The sequence below is a fragment of the Lepidochelys kempii genome, chromosome 20 (genome assembly GCF_965140285.1).
Source record: "Lepidochelys kempii isolate rLepKem1 chromosome 20, rLepKem1.hap1, whole genome shotgun sequence".
In the NCBI taxonomy this organism is placed as follows: Eukaryota; Metazoa; Chordata; order Testudines; family Cheloniidae; genus Lepidochelys; species Lepidochelys kempii.
In genome coordinates this window covers 25,403,645-25,429,594 of record NC_136399.1, presented here as the reverse complement: position 1 = coordinate 25,429,594, position 25,950 = coordinate 25,403,645, and the positions used below count along the sequence as shown (strand labels likewise).

Genomic DNA, 25,950 nt, shown 5'->3' with positions numbered 1-25,950 from the left:
ACAAGCTCTAACCATTAGGGGAGAGATTTTCAAATGCTTAAAAGGCAATTAGGAGCCCATATCTCACTGAAAGTCACTGGACACCTCACTCCCATTTGTGCTTTCCCTCCTTTCCCCAGATCCATATTCCCTCCTATTCCTGGGAATAGAACAAAGGGATACTGACGAGAAGACCCCCCAACCACTAGATCACACTCCCTTTTAGGGTGGAGATAGAAAACAGAGATTTTGACTGCCACTCATATGCTCTAACCATTAGACTTCACACTCTCTCAGATTACATTATATGAGCCATCACTCTCCAGTTCAGTTTTGTTTTTTTAAATTGAATCTTTGAAGTTACACAAAAATTGGGGGAGTGGTAAATAATGAAGAGGACAAGTCACGGATACAGTGATCTGGATTGCTTGGTAAGCTGGGCACAACCAAATAATATATATTTTAATCCAGAAAAATGGAAATATAGACATCTAGGAACAAAGAAGGTAGGCCAGACTGAAAGGCTGGGGGACTCTATCCTGGAACTCTGGAAAAGATTTGGGGTCATGGGTAGATCATCAGCTGAACATGAGCTCCCCTGCAATGCTGTGGCTAAAAGAGCTAATGCCATCCTGGGGTGCATAAGCAGGAGAATCTTAACTAGGAGCAGAGAGGATAGTTTACCTCTGTATTTGGCACTGGTCCAACCACTGCTGGCATACTGTGTCCAGTTCTGCTGTCCACAATTCAAGAAGGATGTTGATAAATTGGAGAGGGTTCAGAGAAGAGCCACAAGAATGATTAAAGGATTAGAAAATATGCCTGATAGTGATAGACTCCAGGAGCTCAATCTATTCATCTTAACAAAGAGAAGGTTAAGGGGTGACTTGATTGCAGTCTATAAGTATCTACGTGGGGAACAAATATTTAATAATGGGCTGTTAAATCTAGCAGAGAAAGGTCTAACACGATCCTATGGCTGGTAGTTGAAGCTAGACAAATTCAGACTGGAAATAAGGTGTACATTTTTAACACTGAGGGTAATTAACCACTGGAACAATTTACCAAGGTTCATGGTGGATTCATCACTGATCATTTTTAAATCAAGGTGGTTTGTTTTTTCTCAAAGATCTGTTCTGGGAATTATTTTGGGGCAGTTCTCTAGCCTGTGTTATACAGGAGGTCAGACTAGATGATCCCAGTGGACCCTTCTGGCTTTGGAATCTCTGAATCGATTAGCAAAACAAATCTGTCATTGATGGCAAAGTTCTTGGGTTTTTTGGGACACTCAGTCTTGTTATTTTTTAATTATGTGAATTTTGTGCTGCTGAAAGGTGCCCAATTTACTGCCCTGCAGGTTTAGGGACAGCATGGGCAGCATCCATCAGATGCTGCTACGTGAGGGTGCCTCAAGCCTGATCTGGGGCCCACCTCTCAGTGGACTAATGTCCCTCCTGTTAAAGAAGAACTGGAGTCAGCTGTGATGAGTATAAAAGAGATTCTTTATTCAGACTGTTGGATACAGACAGACCCTGTGGTTCTCTCTGGCTCCCAGCCTGTACTGCCTGGTATCAGCACACAAGGCTTCCTAGGGAATAGACTACTGGGTACACTACTGGGGGAGAGGGTAATTCAGCCAACATGGGGGCCTCTTAGGGACAATTGCATGGTGGGTTGTAACCTTTCTACACCGAGCAGAACTGAGAGTCACCAACTCTACATCACACCAGCTGCCAACCAGCCTTCAGATTTCTGTCACTCCCAACTTAGGCTGGAACCAAACCAGTGAGAGGATACAAGACCTTATAGCCCAGAGGCAGGCAGACCTGCTTGACTCAAACAATTTCATAAACATCCAGGAAGATTTTCTCCCCATCCCCCCTTTCATCTGTATGAACAAGCCCAACACCAGGAGAAAGGACTTTGCATGCCAACTTTCTGCTCCCCTTAAAGCAAGGTCTGGCGACAAGCTGACACCACCGTAATTACAGTGTTGGGAGCTGCGATGCTGTAATTGATGGGGAGAAGCGCCATCAGTGTGTCATCTCCTTGAAAGAAAGTTGTGTTTAAATAAAGGATAAAGGCAGTAACCCTAGTTGCATTGGGACTGAGTCTCCATTTGCCCTTCAGCTCGTGCAGTCATTTATATCAGGGCAAAAGTGAGTGTAAGGTCCAGTTCAGAACAGGGGTGTTTTGACACCCATTTTTCACTGGTGTAAATCAATACACATAGTGCAGGGCAAAGGTCAGTATCATTATCCCCATTTTACAGATGGGGGAACTGAGGCACAGAGAGGTGAAGTGACTTGCCCAGTGTCACCCAGCAGGCCATTGGCAGAGCAGGAAAGAGAATCCTGGTCTACTGAGTCACAGTCCAGTATTGTATCCACTAAGCCAAACTTCTTCTCTCACCGTGAAATGGTGCCTTTGACTAGGGGAGCAACACACCTGTAGCGGGTAGCAGCCCAAGTGAGGGAGCCTGTAGAAATGACTGGCTAAATCCCAGTGGGGTGTTAATGACCGCTGTGACTCTGCTGGAGTCTGTGCAGTTGCACCTGCTTAGACCAGGGCTGAACTTGGCCCTGTGTTTCTTGGGAGGGTGTGACAGAATCGTAGGAGTTCAAGATGGACACTAACAATACATCGCTCTTTACAGAGTACTTTTTCATTCCTAGATCTCAAAGCTCATGAAAGGAGGACAGAATTGTTATCTCCATTTTGTAGCTGGGGACAATGTGCAGGGGGTGAAGTGGCTTGCCCAAGGTCATGCGGTGGAACAGAACCCAGATCTCATCCCTAGGTCATACTGCCTCCCACAGAAAAAAGAACGGTTAGGGCCCATCTCCCTGTCTGTTGGAGGATTGTTCCCCACAGGCATACAAAGGAAACCTCTCTCGCTGAGAGCGACTCAGAAGGGAGGGATATAAATCAAGATAATGAGATTAACACAGCTGAATAGAGCATGTCCTGTTGCACACTCTGTTCCTCAGTGCTTTGTCTAGTTGAGTTTTAAGGGCCACATTCCCAAAGGGCCTTCTTAATGGTGTCTGCAATATATTTGCCACTGCAGTCCTTTGCATATGCTAATCTCACAGGGGCATGCTCAGCTATCTAACTGTACCTGCAGCTAACCAGTTTGGATACAGACATGCTTGGAAATCCAACAGGCAGGGAATAAAAACAGGAGGCTATCTGAATATTTGGTCCTATGGGTCTCTAATGATGGTAAGGGTCATCCCTCTTTTAGTTTCACAGCCCTGCATTTTGACCTAGTGAGAGCATGGAAGTAAGGTCAATCCTAGGCCTGAGAATTAGGACTTGGGTATATTCCCAGCTCTTGGAGAGGAATGGAGTCTAGTGGTTAGAGCAGCTGGAGCTGGAAGTCAGGACAACTGGATTCTATTCCCAGTTCTGGGAGGGCAGTGTGATCTATTGGTCAGGGAGCCCAGAGAACAGCAGTCTGTTCTTGCCTTGCTCACTGACTTGCTGCGCTACCTTAGGTAAATTGATTCTGTTTACCTTTATGGGAAATGAGGAATAATGATTCCCACATCATGTGCACTGTGGGGTGAGCCTTAGTAGTTTAATGTTGGTGAAGCTCATTGAGACGCTCCGGGGGAGGGCTAGGACATGTCTATTGGGGAGGCAATATTCCACCTTTGCGGAGAAATGAACTTGACCCCTGACCTCCAGACTGAAACGGGCAGACGGTATTGATCTGGAATGGGACCTTCCTGCCTTTAAGGATTCCAGAGAAGGGAATGGAGGGGCTGGCATCTATTAAGAACAGGCACTTGGTCTCCTCCAGACTCTCTGTCCCTCCTCTTCCAGATCTTCCAGATCTTCTCCTTTACCGCTCTAAATGTGCTCATTGTTTCCCGTTCATTAACACCATTACATTTTACACTTACATTTTATAGCGCTCTAACTTGCTGGCTCAGGGGTGTGAAAAATCACCCCCCTGAACACAGCAAGTCTGAGCGCTTTAAAGCACTAGTGTGGACAGGCTCCGAGCGCTGGGAGCCGTGCTCCCAGCTCGCGCTCAGGGAGGTGGGTTACCAGGAGCGCTAGGAGAGCTGTCTCCCAGCGCTCGTGTGTGACCACACTCACATTTCAAAGCACTGCTGTAGTTTCTAGTGTAGACGTAGCCTTAGATGCCCACATCATTTGCAGATTCAGGGCCGCCCTTTCTCCAGGACCAGCCTCTCCTGCCCCTCCCTTCTGCCTCCCTCTTCTTCACAGCTGCCTGGCAGTGAAGCCTCTCTCAAGCATGTCACCTTACAAAGCCAAGCAAAACATAAGAGCTAGCTAGCAGAACCCCGGCACATCTGACCCCCAGTCTGTATGGGCAAATAGCACCCTGCAGCGGAAGCTACATCAGCAGGGATAGGTATTGAAACGGTGGTAGAACAATAAGCACAGGCGAGACCTATCCCTTACTCCATGCATAAATGAGGCTCTGTAATTTTATGCTCATCCAGGGCCTTCCATGCTGCAGGATCCGGAACTGTTCGACAGACTAGGGGCCAGATTCTGATCTCACTTATACCAGTGCAAAGTCAGCGGAGTTACTCCTGTTTTATACTGGTGCCACTAAGATCAGAGGGCCCGATGCGTCCCTCGTGGCATTTTATGCTGGTGTAACTACAGACTGACTTCATTGCTGTTACTCCTGATTTACCCTGGTATAAGAAAGAGCTGAGGACCAGACCCAAAATTTGGCCATAGCTATAGATGAAATGATATAGATTACTATCTCTACGATCTATCTGTGATTGTAAACTTTTCAGGGACAGAGCTTTTTGCCTTTTTGTTCTGTGTTTGTACAGTGCCTATCATACTGGGTTTCTGGTCCCTGGCTGAGATTCCACAGTACAGATAATATTATTAGTAATGGTCATACTAGATACTGATTACACGATAGATTATGGGACTGGTTCTGATCTTACACCAGTTTTGCATTGGTTACTAGAGTTACTTCTGATTTACACTGGCATGACTGAGGTCGGAACCGGGCCCTGTCTATCTGTCTAGGTTGCATATGCAATCCCCATAAGTATAGTAGGTTCTCCTGGTGTATTACAACCTTACTCCTGTATCTACCTATGACAACAATAAATTATGCCTTGAAATCCTCCCCAGTTCACTGACCTTCCACCCTTTATATCTGATTCTCACTGTATGTGAAGCCTCTGTAACTCAGATGTGCAAAAGAACCCTCCAGGTGACTGAGGGTCTGAGCTTTCAGCTGTGGAACTGATGGGAGAGGATTTCCCCCGCTGGAGTTTATTCCCCTTTTCCTCCCCCACCCCTGGAGGTGGCTAGCACTAAACCATCTCTGCTCAGGGATGTTTTTTTTATCACTGGCTCATAAACAGACTTCTGAAGAACCATGTTTTTCCCCTTTGACTTCTTCAATGTACCAGGCTGGACCAAAGATTAGTAAATTTCCCCTTGGTCTTCCCTATAAAGACAGGCCCAGATCCTCAGTTGGTATAAATCAGCATAGGCCATGGAGCGCTGGCAATTTACAGCCTGTAAGGATTTGTCCTTTTGTATCCCCTTCCCATCTGATCAGTAAATTTAAAAAGCCAAACCTCTCTCACCCCTTTCATTCCTAAAGGGCTTCCACAAACTTTACCATCCATTAGAAACACCAGTTCCTACATGCAGGGCGTGAGAGAGAGACGTCCTGCAGTATATTAGCAGGAGATAAAAGAAAAGCCCGCTCGCTCTCCCCCCAGCAGGCGAGGGTGTGTGAGCTGTGACAGCCCGACCTCCTGCACCTTCCAGGCACCGCAGACCGGCTCCGGCCGGAGCCAGACTAGGGGAAAGACCTTCCCTTTCCCCCCCCGGCTGGCCAGACCAGTGGGGAGGGAAGCCCGAGGACGCCGGCAAAGCGGCGAGTGTCGCCCTTGACCTTCCCGAGCTGGCGGGGAGGCTGCGGAGGAGCGAAGGAGGAGCTGTCTCGCCCTCTCGGCTCTCGGGGAAGTGTCGGAGCGGATCAGGAGGCGAGGGCTGCCCCCACCAGAGGCGGGCCGCCGGGGGACCACAGCGCCTCCGCCGCCCGAGCCCCGGGCAGTAGCGAGCAAGAGGCAGGTCTCCGCCCGGGGACTGAGGGGGGCCGCGGGGGGCGGGCGGCGCTGGAGGCTTTGGGGACCTGGCCGCCCGAAGCCGCTTTCCCCCCTGCCCGGTGGGGCAGACACACAAAGATGTGTAAAGTAAAACAAACCCGCTACTTACAGCGTCTGGCTTCGGAGCCTGGCTCTCGCCGGCGGGCGGGCTGCAATTTCGGTAGCTGCAAAAAATAAGTAAGTCGAGTTAAGAAAGCCGAGCGGCCTGGGTAGCTTCCCCTGCCGGGTGTGTGGGTGTACGTGGGGATCTGGGCCGGAACGTCTCTCTCTTTTGTGCATTTCCAGCTCTCAAGGCGCTAGAGATTATGCCCGGCTCTCTCCTCTCGTTTCTCCCGTTGGCCCATCGCTTTTCACGGGTGGTGTTGTCGCGTTTCTCAGTTAATTGGAGCAAAGGGGTGGGGGGGTGGGGGGGTCCTCATTTCTAACCGGGGGGGGGGGGGCGGCGGGAATCAGGAAGCTGGGGGAAGGTTTGGGGGCACAAAAAGTGTGTGTGTGTGGGTGGGGGGGGGGGTTAAAAATAACCCCACCCTTGAATAGTCCTGGAGCCTTCCCCGAGCTCGAGCCCCGGAGAGCCCCGTTTGGTGGAGCTGAAGGAGCAAAGCGGCGCAAACCTTAGCTGCCCTTCCACCGCCGCAGGCAAGAGCCCCCCACCCCCGGCAAGATACTCACACCTGGCGTCGAGGGTGCGGCTGTTGTAACGGAGTGGGAGTGGGAGTGGGAGTGTGTGGTAGCCAGCCAGATGTGTAACACAGAAGGAAGAAGGACAAGTAAACCGAGGGCTTTCTAAGGAGGTCTCCTTCTTGCGCTCCGTCCTGTAAAGGCACTGGGCGGGGGAGGGCAGAAGATGAAGTTGTCTCTCCTCGTCTGTTACAGTTTCAGGGAGGTTATTTGGGGGCATCCCGACCCGCGCGCTCCTTCTCTCGCTCTCTCCTCCCCTCCCCTAAGCCCCAGTCAAATCCAGATATAGATCAATGCATATGTGGATGGATAGATAAATATATACACACATCCCATCGGTGGGCAGCCAGGAAGGGGGGGCGGAGGGGGGGGTCATATCAGGGCAGATGGTGTCACAGGATTGGCCGCTTGGAAAACCGAGGGCTTTTCTCATTGGCCACGGGCCCTAAAGACTGATATTTTTTTTAGAACATTCACTTCTTGGACATGGGGGGGTTGCAGACAAGCTGCCAAGTAGCAGACTTTAACCCTCAGCCTGCCGGGCTGCAAGGCGCAATAAGCAGCCATTGAGGATACTGAAGGCGGAGAGATTTGTCCCCCCTCCTCTTTCCTGCCCCTGGCCTGTGATTTCATTCCATCCTTGCCAAGGATCCTCTCCTCACCGCCCCCTGGACCCCTGCATTCGGGCCACGGCTCTTTGCAAAGGGAACAAGGCTTGTCCAAGTCAGGGTGGTGGAGTATGACAGGCCTAGCTGTGCAGTAGTCTGGCCGAGCCCCCATGCCTGCAGGAGTTTTAATTCAAAACTGGACAAAAGGCTAGAAAATGTCCCGTAGCGAATGATACCGCATGGCTCCCTTGTCAGGGTGGGACCAAACTGGTCTGTCTGGGCTAGCTCCTCTGCTGGTGTAAATGGAGCAACTTACACCAGCTCAGGATCTGGCCTTAAGAAGGAGAGGGGTTGTTTAGGGTGGAACCAGGGGGTTGAATTAAGTGAAGTGGGGTGAAATGAGCAAGGAGAAATTGTGGATGAATTGGACAGAAGAAAAAGAAGTGATTGAATGATCAGTTGGCTAGTGGAGCTAGCTCCTGAAGGAAGGGGTGGTACCACCGTCCCTTGGGATGTTTAACGCTGGCTGGGCAAAGCCCCAGGGAATAACAAGCCTGCCCTGGTCAGGAGATGGACTGTTCTGCTTGATTCTATGACAAGCAGATGACAATCAGGAAATTCCCATCTGGAGCTTGCCACCCCTCCCTTGGCTCACCCTGCTGTGCTGGAGTCTGGTGCAGTAGCAAGGGCCAGCTTCTGTTTCACTGACAATGACAGTGTGCATTTGGAATAACTCCACCAAAGTCAACGGGATCCCTCTGGATTTACACCGCAGTAACTGAGATCAGAGTCTGGCCCTGCACCGATGGAGCTACTCCAGTAAAAATCAAGCCCCCACCCCAATTCACTCCCTAGTTCATCTGGTCCCAGCAGTAGTGAAAAGGGAGGTGGGGTGTTTTCACCACTGTGCTTCCGAACCACGGAGCAGACCTTGTGCCCTGCCCTGCCATTCCTGCTCCTTCCCTTGCGACATCAGAACTAGACTGGGCAAGAATGCTAGTAAATGTACAATCGTAAATAATCTTCTACCGGCCGAATAGAGGAACTGGGGCGGAGGGTGGTTTTCCATCGCTAATGTCTATCATTATGTTTCTGTTAAATCTGGATAGAAGATGATTTATCATGTATGTTATGGTAGCACATAGACGCCCCAGTGAGGATGGGAAACTGTCTGCACTTGGTGCTGGACAGATGCCTACTGCTCCCTGCCTATAGATGGGTCAGGCTTTGCTAGAACCAGACAGGACACAGGCAAGGGGCCTGATCCTCCATTGCCCTGCCCCTTGTGCAGTCATTACCCCCAGGCAGAGTCAGAGAAAACTGCTACCATTCTAAACCCACTTTGCACGGGCGCAATGGACAGTGAGGCCCGTTGCCTTTCCCAGGTCTGGAGAAAAGCATGTGAGTGTGGTGAATGTGTCCTGGGGGAGAAAGGAGGGGTGCCAAGGCCCTTGCAGGAAGGGGTACCTAGAAGCTATAATGAAGGAGGCTGCTTTGGTGAGTATGGGATGGGCAGGGTCCCAACTGAATCCTCTCATGTTACATCCCCCCCCGCCCCCCACGAGAGCCTCCCGTGGATCTGGAAACCTGCACATTATTCCATGAGTCTTTAATTATTTGCTACCTAATGACCCACCTCCTGGGTCTCCAGTGCCAGCAAGAGAGAGTAAATAATAATTATACCCTTTCCAGGCTGTTATCCCCCGCACTCTGCCCCCACTTGAAGTTCTGTCTCGCCCTCTTATTTCCTGGTCAGGTCTCCTGGGATAAAAGGCTGGAGCAGGACTAGACAATGAAGCGGTCTTGGGATCTTACCAGCTGCCCTGGGGATTGGTGGCCCTGTGACTTCCTGACAAGCCAGACAGCCTGCCTCCATGCCACCTTAGTCTGGGGTCTCAAAAACTGAACAAACTCAAATCAGGTTAACTCTTGCATTGAAAACTGCAAGGAAAACCCAGGGCCCTGAAAGGAGCCGTGTTGAGGGCACTTTTTCTTCTGAGTCAGCATTGCCCAAAAGCCTTAGCAAGAAATGAGGGACACTGTACTGCTGGGAGCGTTGTGAGGTGACTGAGTAGGGGGTGCTCTCCCCATGGGGTCAGCACGGACAGTAATGCCTCGGAGTGGTGCTGAGTACTAGGACCCCAGCTATAACCTGGTGTATTGGTTGTCTACCTTACAAGATCCAAGCAGAGGACAATTACTTGGGAGCAAGTCACTTCTCTGCTCTATGCCTTTGTCTCTTTAAAATGGAGGTAATACTGACCTAGTTCACAGGGGCATTGGGAAGTTGAATTAGCTCAGGACTGAGCTGTGTATTGAAGATAATCATTTTCCTTTCCCTAGCACTTTCCATCCAAAGATCTCAAAGGGCTTTACAAATATTAATTAAATTAACTTCACAGTCAAGTTGTGAAGAATCATTCACTGACTCTGAGGCACTGAGAGAGGAAACAATATATCTAAAATCCCACAAAAAGTTTGTGCAAGACCTTGGAATAGACATCAGGAGTCAGGAGTCCCAGTCCCTGCTTCTCTAATTACTAGACCACAGTCCCTCCAGGAGTTCTGATTCTCAACGCCACTGCTTTAACCATTGGATCCCACACCACTCCTGGAGCTGAGAACAGACCCTACAAGTCCTGACTCAAGATGGGAGAGTCTATGGGGACAGTGGAGCTGTGTCCTTGGGTACCAGCTGGATGAAATGGACGAAAGAAATCTCATGAGATTATCATGCAAGGTTTCTGCCATCTTGAGTCCCCCCCATGCTCTAACCACTAATTCATGCAGAGTTACCAGTAGAACCCAGGAGTTCTGATTCCTGCTCTCGCTCTAACCACTAGATCCTACACTCCTCCCAGAGCTGGGAATAGAGCCCATGAGTCTGGGACTCTCCTGAACACAATGGAGGGTGAGGAATTTTGAGTGGTGGTATAACTAGATGGAATATTTAGTATGAACGGACGGACCGGAAATATTTCCCATCAGCGAGGACTGTTTCCCTCAGGGAAGGGATGAAAGCGCCACGGGGAGTGGATTGTATAGATAACCCTATTCTGGCTGCTATCTAGTCTCTAGGCTAACTTGGTCTAGTACATAAAGCACTGGACTAGGACCCAGGAGACCTAGGTCCTGTTTTTGGTGCTGTCTGTGGCCTTGGCCAAGTCACTTCCTCTCTCCATGCCTCAGTTTCCTCTCCCATTGTTTCCCTGACAATAAGCTCTTCAGGGCAGGGACTGTCTCTCTCTCTCTGTGTACAGCACCCAGTAAAAAGGAGCTCTAATCTAAGCTGGGAGGCCATGGGCACTGCTGTAATATGCATAGTAGTAGAAAGCAAGCCTTTTCCCTCTTTTCTATGGTTGTGATTGTGTTTAAACACCAAGCAAATCCCTCCAGAGTGCTCAGCTCTGATCTCTCCCTCTTAGACCTTTGTGCTGTGGATTATTCCCCCTCACCCACAGTGAAGGAGATTCCCCGTGGAAAATGCCACTGGAGAGCCAGACAAAAAGTCATGGCAGGGATGGGTACATCCCCCAACTTCAGAACCATACTTGTCCTGCCCAACACTGCCCTCTGCTGGGTTTAGACTCCTGACAGCTCCCAGATGCCTTCAGGCAGACTCTGCGTCTGCCTTCTTGGGCCACTGCACCCCACAAAGCCAGCTGGGATGCAGCAGCTACTGAGAGCAGCAGAAGCACGGAAGCATTAGATAATAAAATTGTTGTTTGTAATTTTTATTTTCTGATTTTAGTGGTTGCTCTTCATGTACTGCTGGGGGAAAACTGGGACCTAAGTATCCTCATCTTCTACTCTGGCCTATCCTCCACAAGTGAGTCTAGAATCTAAGAACCTTAACATATACTGTGTTGACACCTAAACTGCTGCAAGATCTTGAATTCCCCTCCCTGAGGTAGGCCTAGAACCCAGTAGTTCTGATCACTGATCACCAGTCCCCAGCCCCAACCACCAGGCCACATTGCCTCCTTTTCACTGGTATGCAGTAAACACATTTCAGCTGAAAGCTGAATTTGATGCACCAGTGAACAACTGGGGCACGAATGCTTTGGTCCAGTAAGCCTGGCATTAAAGAACAGGAGCCCCACTGGGGATGGATGGAAAGTTTTAGCAGCTGCCAGTTTTTTCTGGAGTCATGATTTATTTCATATTACAGAAGAACAGTGCAGATGCTGTAGGTCAGCTGGACAGCACTAGCATAGATCTGCTTGGAGTGACTTGTAACTTGCAGGGGAATAATGGGCATCCTAAATTCTGTCCCTAGCTTTGGGAGGGCGTGTTCTCTAGCAGCTAGAGCAAGGGACGGGGAATCCAGACTCCCCGCTTCTATTCCTAGCTTCAGGTGAGAGTGTGATCTAGCACCGAAAGAAGGTGAGGAAAGACATCAGGACTCTTGGGTTCTAGCTTTGAGGGTAGTGATTAGAGTACAAGGCTTCTGGGTTCTTTTCTTCACATCTATAGAAGGGAAGTGTGGTCTAGGTGTGAGTGCAGTAGCAGCTGAAATCCAGCATTCTGTTCTTAGCCCTGCATAAGAGAGTGATTAGAGCAGAGAACTGGAAATCAGGACTCCTGGGTTCTAGGTCTAGTTTTGTTTGGGGGTTTTGGTTTTTTTGGTCATCTCTGTATGTGCCTTGGTGCCATTCAGTCAATTCATTGCTCTGTGCCACAACTTCCCCACATGTAAAATAGATTATAACAATATTGACTCGCTGGCCTGGAAGTAATAAGGCTTAGTTTAGCTAACGCCTGTAGAGCTGTGTGATCTTGTGTGGGAAGGGCCAAGGAAGATCAAACTATTCTTGTTATAAACTAACCTCAGGAGGCAGAGTGGAGAGGCTGAGGTAGAGCAATGCTATATATGACTGCAATACGTTTTAACCCAATAACAGGTCCTCCATCGCTAACATTCAGAGATGTGGTTAGCCTCGAGAGAACTCAAAGCCTGTGCAGGTTCTGACCAAAGCCCTGGACTGTGTCAGTTGCTATGTGCATCAGTTAAACCGACAGCACCTCTCCCTCGAGTCTCCTAACCACAGCACCAAGCTACTCCTTGGACAAGGGGAGGGAGCTTTCTCCTGTGCATGTCTCAGTTCAAGGGGGGAACCAACCACGTTCAAAAGGGCTTTGGGTTGTCTGGTTCCCTGCCAGAGAAGCTTTGGATTTAAACGTTATTAACGAATTGGAGCAAATAGCAGCTGTTTTCCCCCGAGGCCGTTGGGAATGTGAGTGGGGGATCCTCAGGCAGACAGATGGATCCAAGCTGGGCAGAACTTGTGGCGTTAGCTTCTTCAGGGCCAGGGAGTCATGCCTTTGCTTTTCCCAATTCTGTTTTCTACAGAAGATGCTCAGAGGGTTAAGGGTAGCCGTACAAGGCCAGAGATAGAGAGATAGATAGATAGATAGATATTGGATGTTCAATGTTTCCCATCCCAAAGAGTTTTTGAGATTTAGAAAATTTTCCCATCCTGAATCAAGATGAAAAGTCAAAACCTCAAAAAATTTTGTGAAGTGATGAACTAGAAGAAGAATCAACCTGGGTCAATTGAAATGTTTTTGTTTCAATATGTTGGAGTTTGACTTTTTTTTTCAAACTTCTTTCGTCTAAATGTATTATGGAAGTATATGTGTGTTGCTAATGTATGTACATGTAAGGGAGGGTGTGTGTATGTAGATTGTGTATGACTTTGTGTGTGTACAGCTAATATGTGTGTGTATAAGGAAAGGTATGGGGGGTGTAGAAAATGTGTGCATATGGGAATGTGTGCATAGATTGTGCAGGTATATGTGTGTATATATTTTGTGCATGAGTGTGTACAATTTGTGTGTATATGAATAAGGGAGTGTGTGTATGCGTCTAGATTGTGTGACTCCCCCTGTGTATATAGCTAATATACGCCTGTGTGTGTCTGCTTGTGAATGTGTGTACATGTAAGGGAGCGTATATGTGTACAGACTGAGTGTGTGTTTGGGCACACAAGGGAGTAGGTGTAAGGGAGCGTGCCTGCAGATTTTATGTTGTGTGCGTGGGACTCGCTAAAGAGCTGGGCCGGGAGAGGAAGGGGCCGCCCTGCTGCAGCAGAGAGAGCTCTGGCATCCGGATGCTGAGGCTCCAGGGCCACATGGGGCTAGCTCAGCTCCTGTGATCTCCCATAACCCCGTGCAGGTGGCAGACAGCAGCTGTTACTGCTGCAGTTTAGGTATCATCCAGCACTGCGATAACTGAGGCTGTCTCTTAAAGGGGACAGCGTTATCTTCCTGGCAGAATTGGGCACAAGAAACTGCTTCCCCCTTGAAAAGGCTGCAGATTGTGTGAAGAAGAGCCAGGTTAATAATGCAGAATTTGCACACACAAATCATAGAAACGCAGGGCTGGAAAGGACCTCCATAGGTTGTCCTGTCCAGCCCCCTGCATTAAGGCAAGACTCAGTATTCTAGACCGCTCCTGACAGGTGTTTGTCTAACCCATTCTTGAAAACCTCCAATGATGGAGATTCCACAACATCCCGTGGTCGTTTGTTCCAGTGACTAACAACTGGCATTTCTGGCCAAGTGCTTAGAAAGCAAGTGACTGTGACCCAGGGCCTCTGGGTTCCCTTCCCAGTTCTGAGAGGGAGTTTGGGCAAAATCCAGGACCAGGAGTCAAGATTCTTTGAGGATAGTATCAGTGCAGTCTAGTGGCCAGAGTAGGGGCCTTGGTAGCCAGACTCCTGGCTTTAAGCTCTAGCACTGCTGATGGGGTGTGGATCTAGTACTCTGAGATGTGGAAAATAGGATCCATGGGTTCTATTCCTGGTTCTGCTGATGTGTCTTTCTTTGCAATCTTGGACAAGTCATTTTTCCCAGTGTTACATTGGAGACACTCCCTCTCACCAGACTTCAGTGATGCAAGATGGTGGAAACCTTGTGGGACATCAGCTGATTTCACTAGATTCAAGAGGGTGGAAATCTCACAATATCAGCTCATTTTACCAGATTTCAGTGATTCAGGATGGCAGAAATCTTGCACAATACCAACTAATCTCACGAGACTTTTTCCACCCTGGAGCAGCAACAGCTCACAATTTTTGTGCACCATTGAACCTGAAGCTTCCTTCTCATTCTGCCTCATACCCCGTATCACCAATGCGAAGTGTTCAAAAATCAAGAGCCGGGCCACCAAAAATAACAAGACGGGATTAAACAGACAGATTTTTTAAAAAATCATAATTTTTAAAATTCTTTTTCTTTGCCTTCTGTTTTTTGAGTCTTTCGATTACAGTTGGATCATGATTTCAAGCATTTCTCTGCAATCCTGAGGGCTAGAAACTTATTTTTTATTTTTAAAGAAAAGGTGAAATTCTCACCTAGTCACCTGCCTCCAGGACCTGGGACTTGAAGAAAAACACCAAATATTCCATGGCGGCTTATAATAAAATGGTGAGAGTTGGCAATGCTGCATACCTGAACTTCAGCCGAATTAGATTGGAAGCTCTTTGGGGCAGGGACTGGGTTTTGTTCTGTGTCTGTGCAGAGCCTCGTGTAATCCTGGTCCTAGTCCAGAGCCGGGGCTTCTTGGCACTACCGCAATACACCGAAGAAATAATGTACAGCCCCTAGCACAATGGGGTCCTGTTCATGACTGGGGCTACAATAATATAAATAATGATAATAATAATTACACGGACCCAATCCAGAACTTACAACCCTTTGCAGAGTCAGGAGGGAGAAGCAGCAGCCCCGTGGCACAGCTGTGCTTAGGTATGTTAAAAACAAGCCTTCTCTCCAGGCTGCTGCATCCTGGTGCGGGCAGGAAACCGTTAGACTGTGGTCAGGGCAGGGGAGAGGGAGATGGAAACAGGTCGATAAAGCGGCACTGCAGCACCCATTAACGCACTGGGATGGGCCGAACAAAGCGCTACCCACCTCCACCCCAGCTGATCGGAAGGAGATTGTCAATGGAAGCCAAGTTCCTCAATCATCACGGAGTGAGTTATTTTTACACTGATGAAAGGTGCCAGGTCGACCGTTCTGGAGACTAAAGGACTCTATTAATGATCAGAACAGATACAGCCTGGCCGTGGAAGGTTACACACACACACACACACACTCACATACACACTGCCCCCACCAAAACTAGGGACCCTCTCCTAGCCATCAGCTGCTGTGAGAGCAACTTTATTAGGAATAATATTTCACACTGGCAAAACGTGCCAGAGACTGAAGGCCTCTGTTCATCCACAGGGCCGGCCAGGGTGGCCCATCTCCCCCGCTATCTAGTGGCTGGTCCACCTAGCGCAGTGGTTTTCAAACTGCGGGTCACGACCCAGTACTGGGCCATGGAATGCCAGGCACTGGGTCGCGGTGGCTCTAGTCAGCACCACCGACCGAGCCATTAAAAGTCCCGTCAGTGGTGCTGTCCAGCTAAGGCAGGCTAATCCCTACCTGTTCTGACACCTCGTTGTGCCCCGGAAGCAGCCAGCATCAGGTCCATCTCCCAGGCGGGGGGCCTACGGGGCTCTACGCATGGCCCCACCCCAAGCACTGGCTCTACACCCCCATTGGTCAGTTCACAGTCAATGGTAGCTGTCGGGGGGTGGTGCCTGTGGGCAAGAGCTGTGCGGAGCTGCAGGCACGCCTCCGCCTAGGAGCTGGACCTATTGCTGGCCGCTTCCAGGGCGCAGCACAGTCCGCAGTGCCAGGACAGCTAGGAAGCCTGCCTCTGCACCCTGGCGGTGCCGCTGACCAGGAGCCGCCGGAGGTAAGCCCATGCCTCAACCCAATGCCCCAATCCCCTGACCCAGCCCTGAGCGCCCCCCAACCCAGAGCCCTTTCCTGCACCCCAAACTCCCATCTCCGGCCCCAGCCCAGAGCCCTGACCCCCTCCCACAGCCCTGCCCCAGCCCAGAGCCCCCTCCAACATCCTGAACTCCTCATCCCCGGCCCCACCCCAGAGCCTGCACCCCCAGCCCAGAGCCCTGACCCCCTCCCACACCCCAACCCCCAGCCCTGAGCCCCCCACAAACTCAGAAACCCCTCCTGCACCCCAAACACCTCATCCCCGGCCCCATCCCAGAGCCTGCACCTCCAGCCCAGAGCCCTGACCCCTCCTGCACCCCAACTCCCTGCCCCAGTCCGGAACCCCCTCCTACACCCCAAGCCCCTCATCCCCAGCTTCGTTGGGTCATGGGCATCGACAAATTTTCTTCAGCTGGGTCACCAGAAAAAAAGTTTGAAAACCACTGGCCTTAAGGATAGGCGCCTAGTACTGCTACCAGTTTGTGATCCTTCTTCAACTTAAATGGAAGAGGCCTGTGCTTTTAATCTGGAGGTCCAAGCTTTGGTCCTCACGGATCACCTGTCTGGAGGGAGGCATTACACAAACTACATGGAGAGCTGCTGCCTTGTCACACAGGAAGGAATTGTCCCACTCAAAGCTGGACCTACAGGGGACAGGCAGTCGATGCTAATGTAGTGCCTATGGGTCCCAGTCGTGGGTCTGAGCCCCACTGCGCTGTACGAACATGTCATAAAAAGATGGCGTCTGCCCCAAAGAGCTTGCAACGTAAGCCTAAGACGAGGGAGCGCGCGGGAACTATGGTGCCTCTCCTGAGTACGTCTCTCGGTATAAACACGGCATAAAGTGGGAGGATCCAAAACGAATGGTCCCGCTGACTCACACAGCGCTTGTCAACTGCAGATCTCAACGCACTTTCCAAAGGAGGGTCAAGAGCATGATTTCCTTTTCCAGCCGAGGCTCTGGAAGGTGAAGTGAGTTGCTTAGGGGCTTTGTCTACACGAGCACTTTTGTAGGCAAAATGTTTGTTGGTGAGGGGTGTGAAAAAAAACACCCCCCTGCCTGATAGAAGTTTCACCGACGAAAGCACTGCTGTGACAGCACTAGGCCGGTGGGACAGCATCTTCCGCCGACAGACCTACCGCTGCTCTTCGGGGGTGGTTTGCATACGCCAGCAGGGGAGCTCTCTCCATCGGCACGGAGCGGCTACACGGGAGAGCTTACAGCTGTGCCGCTGTAAGGTCCGTAGTGTAGACAGCTTTAGGGTCACACAGGGCCAGCTTCTAATCAATCCCCTTGTGTCCAGGAAGACCTTACTCCAGGAGAAGCCCCATTGAAATGAATGGCGCTGCTGGTGAAATCAGGTCTGACTCTGTGTAAAAGCAGAAGGGTTAGGATTAGAACTCAGTCCAGCACCCTAACCATTGGACTCTGCCGTCTCTGCCTCCGTGTGAAACCGTTTCCTCAGTGCAATCTGCTGCACTGGCCATGCATTTTCTGGAAGCTCATTAAGGAACCACCAGGGCTGACTCCTCCCTGCTCCCCCTCCCTCATTGCCCAGTTGGACAGGATCCTTTGGGATAAGGAATAACAGTGGGGATGTCTTCCTGAGGAGGCAGATAGCCCTTAGTGACAACACCAGGGAGTTGGAGGGGTCAGGGGAATCCGTTGACATACCTACGCTGCAAGGGGCAGCCAATCCAAGTCAGGACATTCCAAGTCTGGGACAGGGTGGGGGCTCACTTTCCTGCCTTTCAGGTGAGTTTCAGACCGAGTTAAATGCCGGGTTTATGTTTCTTGGAGCTTGAGAATGTTACTGGAGCACTAGGAGGAATCAGAAGCTGCACCTAAAGTGTCAGCTTTCTTTATTAAACTGCTCAGCTTGGCATGTTGTTACTACCAGGAGGCAAAGGGGGGAGTTGAAACTGCCACCTTCTGCAGGGTGTCTGTTTCCATTGTGCGCCCCAAAAACAGTTTTATTTGAAAATGTCAAATAGAGTTATTGAGAGTTGTGACTTTCCAGGTTGATATAAGGCAGCACTGTGATCAGGAGGGCTTCTATCGACAGCAGAAGCTTTTGTCCCAAAGGGTTTTAAGGCAATGTACTGACTTAATATGTAAGCTATATAAATGGTGCACAGGGTTCTCTTGCTTGCTGCTGAAAAGCCACTGGCTCTGGGTGGAACGTGGCACCTCTTTAACAGTCACAGAGCAACACCATGGGATCAGAAGTGAAGACCAATCCCACGTCTGCTTGAAACTGCAGGGAGGGTATTTAGTTTCAAAGTGACTTTGCAAGGAGAAAGAACAGGAGGACTTGTGGCACCTTAGAGACTAACCCATTTATTTGAGCATGAGCTTTCGTGAGCTACAGCTCACTTCATCGGCTGCTCCTCTGAAACCTTCACAAGGAGAGTCCCCCTTTACTGAAACTCCAACACTGGTCCTTGCAGCATCCTCCCCTTCCTTGCAGCATCCTCCCCTGAGCACCACACTGGGCCAGCACCGACTCAGAGGGGAGAGAGCCCCCTACAGCACACACCTCTCAGCTGGCCTGGGTTTCGCAGGACTCATCCAGTGAAACCACAGCACCATGTCCTACAACTGCTGAGTGAAGCTCGTCAGGTCCTTCCTATAACTCAGATCCCTTGATGCCGTTTGCCACCTAAAATATTCTGCTGGCTCGGTTCAGCCAGGGTGGAAGTTCCAGCTGAGGTCCTGTCCCTTGCGAGGTGACCTCCCAATATCATGGGGGGCTGACGAATTGGGAATGGGAAATCTTTGTAACTGGGATCTTCAGCGATTCTTGTTCTTTGCAATGTCTGGCTGCCCCCTTGTGGCAATCACTGGAACTGGTTATTTCGGTTTCCCTTGGAATTTGAGACATGCCTTTGCAGAGATTTTATGTGCAAACTATTTTATAAGGATATATGGCTGTCACTTGAGTTGATGAACTACTAAGGGGGAGGTGCTTCTCTGTCCTCACAGGTGCAGAGGGAAGTAAATGGGGCAGAAATGCCACTGAACCAGGTAAGGTGCGTTTCTCCCAGCCTTGAGACGCTGCAGAAGTCCCTCCATGCAAGATCCGTGGGGCTGTGGCTCCGTGGGTCTAAAGGGTGGTTGGGGGATGTGTCACACCAGTCTCTGCAGAGTGCAGTCTTTGCAGGGACCACTCCCGGTGGAGTGGACAGCTCTGTACTGCCCTGGAGAGCACAATAGGATGTCAGTAGGAGACAGGGATCGCAATGGCAGAACCAGTCCATACGGAGCCATGTTGTTAGGGACATATGAAACTGAGAACCACACACGGGGTTCAGTTGAGCCCAGCAGATTTCGGAGTGAATCCACCGGTTTCCTTAGCAGTCCCCTTTCTGCCTCTTGCCCCTAAAGAGACAATGAGACTTTAACTGGAGGGTTTGGAGCAGATCTTTTACCCTCCTTCAGACTTCTCTGACAATGGGGCCTAGGTATGTCTCTCACTCCAAGCATTGTAGTATCTTAGCACCTCGTGATCTTTAATTGAAGAGGCTCAGCCGGCGACGGATGCAGGTAATCTCACTGAAGCCAGTGAAGCTCCTGGCTGCAGGACTGGGCAACTGGACCAAAGACGAGGGAGCTAGAAATGACAAGGACTACGGTACAAAGAATGATCCCGGGGATGTCCAAAGCAGGCGTTACACTCATTCACATATTACTGGTTCCACATTTTTGAGTGCTTGTTTTCAGGTGGTGGTGAGGAAATTTGCTATAAGAGATGAAGGGGAGTCCTTTCATTAAGGTGCAGGACTCCTGGGTTCTGTTCCCTGCTCCAGCCCACCCTCGCCGTCCTGTTGTCACCATGTGGCCTTGGCCAAGTCACTTCCCCTCACTGAGCCTCAGTTTCCTTAACTGTAAAGTGAGCATAGTATTGACCTATCTCCTGGTGTGATGTTGTAAAGTTTAATTCAGGGATCTCTGTAAGATGCTTGAGATCTGAAGATGGTAAAAAAGGACCAAGAACACTGGGCCCAATTCATGGTCATCCTGCACTAGGGTCAAACTGGGGAGAAGGTGCAGTGGGGGGTCTCCTCCATGTTCTGCCCACTAAATAAACTCTGCCCATTTGAGTCACCAGATTGAGATGCTGCTCACAGTAGACTGTGCAGAGGTTCAAAATATGGTCGTGCTCCACTGGTCTGCTCGAGCTTGGCTCCCCCTTGATGTGGCTTGAATGTGCTGGGGGCGCAGCTGGGGTTGTTGGGCTTGGCTTCTTAAGCAGGGAGAGATATGAGTGGGGGGATCTCCCATAAACCAGCCACTTGTGGTAGTAAAATGAGACGTCATTCACAGTGAACTGTGCCAATCCGTAACTCGTCCCCTTCTCTCTTACAGGAGAGATGAAATAGTTAAGGTCAAAATGTAACTGATCAGCACTGGAGCACCGTGTTAACTCCTCCCTGAGGTGAAGGGGGTGGTTCACACCTCTCCAAGCTATCTTTCCAGGCTCTCTGCAGACTTAGGCAATGTTGCTTCAATTCGAGTCACATTTCAGAGCTTTTTTTTCACAGTCACGAGAGCTCGAGAGGTTGTTTTTTTAAAACAACAGCTGAGATTTTGAAGAACAAAAGATCTGCTTGAGAGAGATGCCACAACAGCATACGAACATGAATCAACTAAATCCAATCTCTGGCCCTCCCCCCATCAGTTTACATACACTTTACACTGGTGTGCAAGCCTGCGTGTCCTCTCTCTTTGTCATATGATCCATTCTTTTGAAACAGCGTGGCCTGCTCGTTACAGTCTACAGCTGAAATGCGATGCAGGTTATGTCAGAACGTTCCAGCAGAGGGCACGGCATGCCAGGGATGCCCGCTCCATCTTGTCACAAGAAACTGTTCTTAAGAATAGCGCGGCACAGTGCTACGGAACATCTTCCCTGGGGCACAGTTTGCTGTTTCATTATATAATGATAACACCAAACAATCAACGCACATAAGTGAGTGCTATTATCCCCCCTCTTACGAAGGGGGAAACCGAGGCACAGAAAAGGGCAACAACTTGCCCAAGGATGCACTGTGAGTGAGTGGCAACGCACGGAATTAGAACCCAGAAGTCCTAGCTGTCTTGTCTACTGAAGCATGGTGCCTCTCCCGCCAGCTATACGGTCCCCCTACAGACATATGGCTAAAAGGCTCTGTGGAGGGATGGTTTGAATTAAGTCTGAAGAAAGAACATCTATCAAATATTATGATGTTTCATAACAACTGTTTCTATCTGGTTGGGCCCTGAACGGAAGCCCCAGAACTGAACAAACACAAATGTCGGGAACTTCTGATCCTGTTCCAGACATCACAGCTAACCCTGATCTCTGGATTGGGCTGAACCACAAGATCCCAAACAACCCTGAACCTCGGGTGAAGCTGAGACCTGGATCCAGAACCTTCTGGCTCAGATCCAACTCTTGTTAATAGGGCTAATAAAAAGTAAGGCAGGGCAGAAATAATACGGACCCAGTGGAACAAATGAGCGATGTGGAAAATGAATGATCTCAGATGCAGCCGTGTAAATCTGGAGTCACTCTACTGAAGCTAATGGAGTGTCTCCAGCTTGACACCAGCAGAGTAGTAATCAGAATCTGGACCAGTTTTTTTTTTGTCTGTTTATTACAGGCCCCTTACTCAAAGTGGGGAATTTTACCATCTTGTGGAGGGGCCAGAAGATGACTACATGTTACTTAAGATTTCTGATTAGGATTGAAGTGGTGCATAGACCTGTTGCTGGCTCTTTTGCACAGGGATGGATTGTACTGTCTGGTGAGCAGGTACTCACGTGAGAAGCCTGATGGAAGTTAACAGCTCTTCTCATGAAAGTGATCACCTGTGGGTGTATTCAGCCAGCACTACATCAGTACCGCCTCTACTGGGCTGCAGCACTCTTTCACAGCCCCTGTTTGTACAAGCGGAGAAAAGAAAGAGGGTCGTGTGATTACTGGGACATAGACGCTCTGGCTTCAATTCCTGCCTCTGCCTTGGGCAGATCACTGGGTCAGAAATTGGCATATATGGCTTTACACCAGGCCCGGATCTGTGCCTTAGTTTCTCCTCTGTGTCCTGGGGGCAATCATTAGAACTAGTCAAACAACTTTTTATTCCCCTATGAAAAATGTTGATGAAAACAGGCGTTAATGTTTTTCCTTGAAATTTCTCAGGTTTTTGTCAAAAATCTCAAATCCCAATTTTTATTTTTATTTTTTTTTTCAGTTTTTGGCTGAAATTTTTCTGTTGTTTGGGTACCAAGAATAAAATAAAGTTGTCATCTTCTGGGGACAAAAACCTGAAAAATTCTGAGGGAAATAGACATTTTCCATGAAAATATTCATCTCTATAAAAAAAGCCATTTTTTGTCACAAAAAACTTTATGAAGGAAAAAATTTACCCACTCTAATAATAATCCTTCCTATCTTCCTCCCTGTGTCTGACTTGCCTGTTGAGATTGTAAACTCTTTAGGGCAGCAACTGTCTCTCACTACTGTCTGTGCAGCACCCGGCACAATGGGGCCATCGAGAAGTATAAGAGAAGAGGAGCATTCGGCGTAATCTGTTTTCTGTGGAGTGAGCTGTTCTAGCCTTGGTCTCGCCCCAAAGATTATTGGGGTGTTTTGTGCTTGTGGAAAGTTTCTTCAGCTGTTTTCAGCTTATGCCTCCCCATAAAAGTTTTTGAAAGCTCTTTTTCCAAGTGGAAAGAAACGATCACCATGTTTTTGTCCACGTGTATGTTATACATAGCAGCATGGAAAGCATTGCTAGCCTAGTAATACCAGTGCACTTAGCACTGCGTAAGACATGCAAAACCTCATCACCAGCTCGTTTTGTTGCCCTCCGTAGTACAGCATCGGGTCTTACCGTCAAGATGGTCCGAGCTCCTAGGGACTTCCAGTCAAGATTCTACCATACTCACTGCCAGATTCCTAAATGTGCAGGCCAGAAAGGCCCATTATGATTCTCTAGTTTGACCTCCTTCAGACCACAGGTTGCAGTAATTCACCCAATAGCCTTGTCTTCGCTAGGAAAACTGGTGTGTTGTTAGCATGTGTTCAAACCCTAGTGTAGATAAGGCAAGTTGTAGTTTTAACACGTTAGCTGGTCGAGGTAAATTGGAGGCTATCCTGACCAGCTAGCATGAGTTAAGACTGCTACTGCCTTATCTGCACTACACTGGTAACCTGTGCTGTATGCACCTTGTTTCCTAGTGTAGACATGGCCACTGGTTCCTGGTAAGCCTGGTAACTTGTGGTTGAACTACAGCCTTGCCTAAATGAGGATACAAAGTGTGTTGTCAGAATGCACATTTAAAGACCTTAGAATGGCATCCATTGTGATTTATTGTATTAGCCTGGGACTTTGGAAGACGTTGGTTCAATTCCCTGCTCTGCTAGAAGCTCTCAGGTGACTGTAGGCAAGTCACTTAGCTTCTCTCTAAGCATCAGTTCCCCGTCTGTAAAAGGAAGGTAATAGCCCTGCCCTACCTCATGTGGGGCTGTGAGATGCTCAGCATAAGGCCTATGCACCATTCAAACCCTACAGTGCTCGGATACTGCAGCAATAGGGGCCCTATAACTACATTAGAGAGAGAATGCACCATCTCACTCAGTAAGCTGGCGCAGTGGTTAATTATCCCAGCTGTTAAAAAGACTTTCCACTTTGAATTCTTCCAGTGGTTGTATCATGTTGGTCCTTTGTCTACTAAATGAAAGAGTCCTCTAAGATCAGATCTCTTCTGACGGTGCCTGATCGAGACACCCCTCAATTTTAATCCGGGGTGAAACTCAACCACCTGGAGAGGTGTGACACAAGAGATCTAGGCGTCATATCCAGTGGAACCAGATCTGAGCTCAGATGCTCCTGTGTAAAGCTCAAGTGACTCCAGATTTCTACCAGTAGAACTGTGATCAGACTCTGGCCTCTTTTTCCTTATTTATTTCTTACAGGCCCTACTGTGCTATCCTTAAACAACACAGGTGGAATTTCAAACTTTGTCAGGGGATGTGAAGTCTGTGCACCATGTAAGCCCTCAAAAGAGAGGCTGAATGGTGCATCGGCCTTTTGCTGGTGAATTTTACCCAGTGAACAGGACCTCACTCAGGAAATAGTCCCCTGGATATCAGTGCGCTCACGGGCAGCAGTAAGCACCACGCCCAGTGGTTAGCTTTTGCAGAATCGGACCTTAAAAGACAGCCATGGAGAAGGCAGGATGTGCCGGGAAGCCCAGAGGAGGAATAACATGAATTATTTTTGTTGTTTTACTAATGACTCACTTACTGTGAGCAATGCAGGAGAAATGAGTCTTTAGGAGGGATTTTCATAGGGCTTAAAATACACACGCTGATGTAAAGAGCTGAATGGTAGCACTAAGGCACAGCCCTGGGGCGAGGGGAGAGGAGGCCCGGGTCATCCAGGGAATATGAAGACTTACAGTGTGGGGTCCCACTCCTGCAATGAGGGAGGACTGCCTCCTCCTGCTTGCTTATGGAGGGGTCCCCGTACTCTGGGTCAAGTCCTTAGCGTGTGTAAATCAGTGTAGCTCCACCAGGCTTACAGCAGTTGGGAATCTGACCCCACTGACTCCTGTCAATTGGACTTCAAAGGCAGGATGGCAGTTTACACCAGCGAGGGACCTGGTGCCATGAGGAATTGTACTGTGTGGTAGGATTGGGTCTAAAGAGCCACGAAAAGGAGACCATTTAGGGAACTTTCAAATGCGTTTAGATTAGAACGCCAGGTCTACATACACGATCTAGGTTTGGGTAGCTAGCTAGACAGACAGATGTAAATCAGGGTTTGCACTCGGCATCTATCTTATATTTTTGATTCTTGACTTTTAGGCCTATTTGTAATGTGGGTGGAATGTGCCACCCACAGAGGATGTGGGGATGAGAGGAAAAAGGGAACCAGAAAGTCTAAAAGAAGAGAAGAAAACCCAGAATAAGAGGAAGGATGAGATAACTTGTTTTAAAAGGTCTGAGAGCATTTGAAGCAGAATTCAATCTGTTTTCAACAGCAGTGAAGCAAAGGAGAGAGAATGGGACTGGGGTGACATTTTCAAAAGTACCCAAGTGACTTAGGAGCCTAAGTCCTGTTTTCAAAGTGACTTATGGCCAGATTTTAAAGGTTTTCAGGTGTCTAAAGGTGCAGCTAGGTGCCTAGTGGGGTTTTCGGAAGCAGCTAAGCAGGTTAGGCAGCTAACTCCCATTGAAGTCATGCCCCTGCAAAAGCCCTATGAGAATAAACTTTGCCAAATATGGGGCCTGATCCTGATAGGGACTCAATGCCCTCGACCCTCATGGACTTTGAGGCATTTCAGGATCAGGCCCTTGTGGAGGGGGACACCACTGGCTTCCCAAGGAATCCTCTATACCAGACTGGAAAGCCCAGGGATTCGCTCTGGGTGCCGCTTAACCAAGGCTTCCTTGGGAAGTCTCGGTCCGAACTCTGCCAGCTGAGAAACTAATTAGCGCTCACTCCCGTTTATTTTTTTTCTTCAAAGCACCATTTCTTTCCTACCCCTCCGAAGTGACACACAATGGACACCTTTGAGAGGCAACAGCTCTCGCTAGCCAACCGTTCTGATTTCCACTGCAGGCTGCCAGCCTCCCCAGCTACCGACAATGGAAAGTCCACATGGTTCTCAAAATGGATGCAGACGTCGGGGTTATATATAGTCCCATCTCCCCCTCCTGTAACTCCCATCTCCCTTTCCTATAACCCTCCAGATCCCTCTCCTAGAA

The 25,950-nt window shown here is 49.2% G+C and overlaps 1 protein-coding gene and 1 long non-coding RNA gene across 5 annotated transcripts in view; one reads left to right on the top strand and one right to left on the bottom strand.

Annotated features, from left to right (window-relative positions):
• The window catches only part of LOC144929565 (uncharacterized), a 43,851-nt gene extending 36,803 nt beyond the window's left edge, over positions 1-7,048 (bottom strand). For all 3 annotated transcript variants that reach the window (XR_013634840.1, XM_078849487.1, XM_078849486.1), the window contains exons 1-2: positions 6,783-7,048; positions 6,223-6,277 (exon numbers count right to left, since the gene is read on the bottom strand). Coding sequence is in view for 2 of the 3 variants with exons in the window: in XM_078849487.1 (XP_078705613.1) it covers positions 6,223-6,277; positions 6,783-7,011 (284 nt within the window). In the remaining variant the exon portion in view is untranslated. The remainder of the gene's footprint in view (positions 1-6,222; positions 6,278-6,782) is intronic.
• The window catches only part of LOC140900735 (uncharacterized), a 37,207-nt gene continuing 16,993 nt past the window's right edge, over positions 5,737-25,950 (top strand). For both annotated transcript variants that reach the window (XR_012155709.1, XR_012155708.1), the window contains exons 1-2: positions 5,737-6,290; positions 11,151-11,228. This is a non-coding gene — a long non-coding RNA (uncharacterized LOC140900735). The remainder of the gene's footprint in view (positions 6,291-11,150; positions 11,229-25,950) is intronic.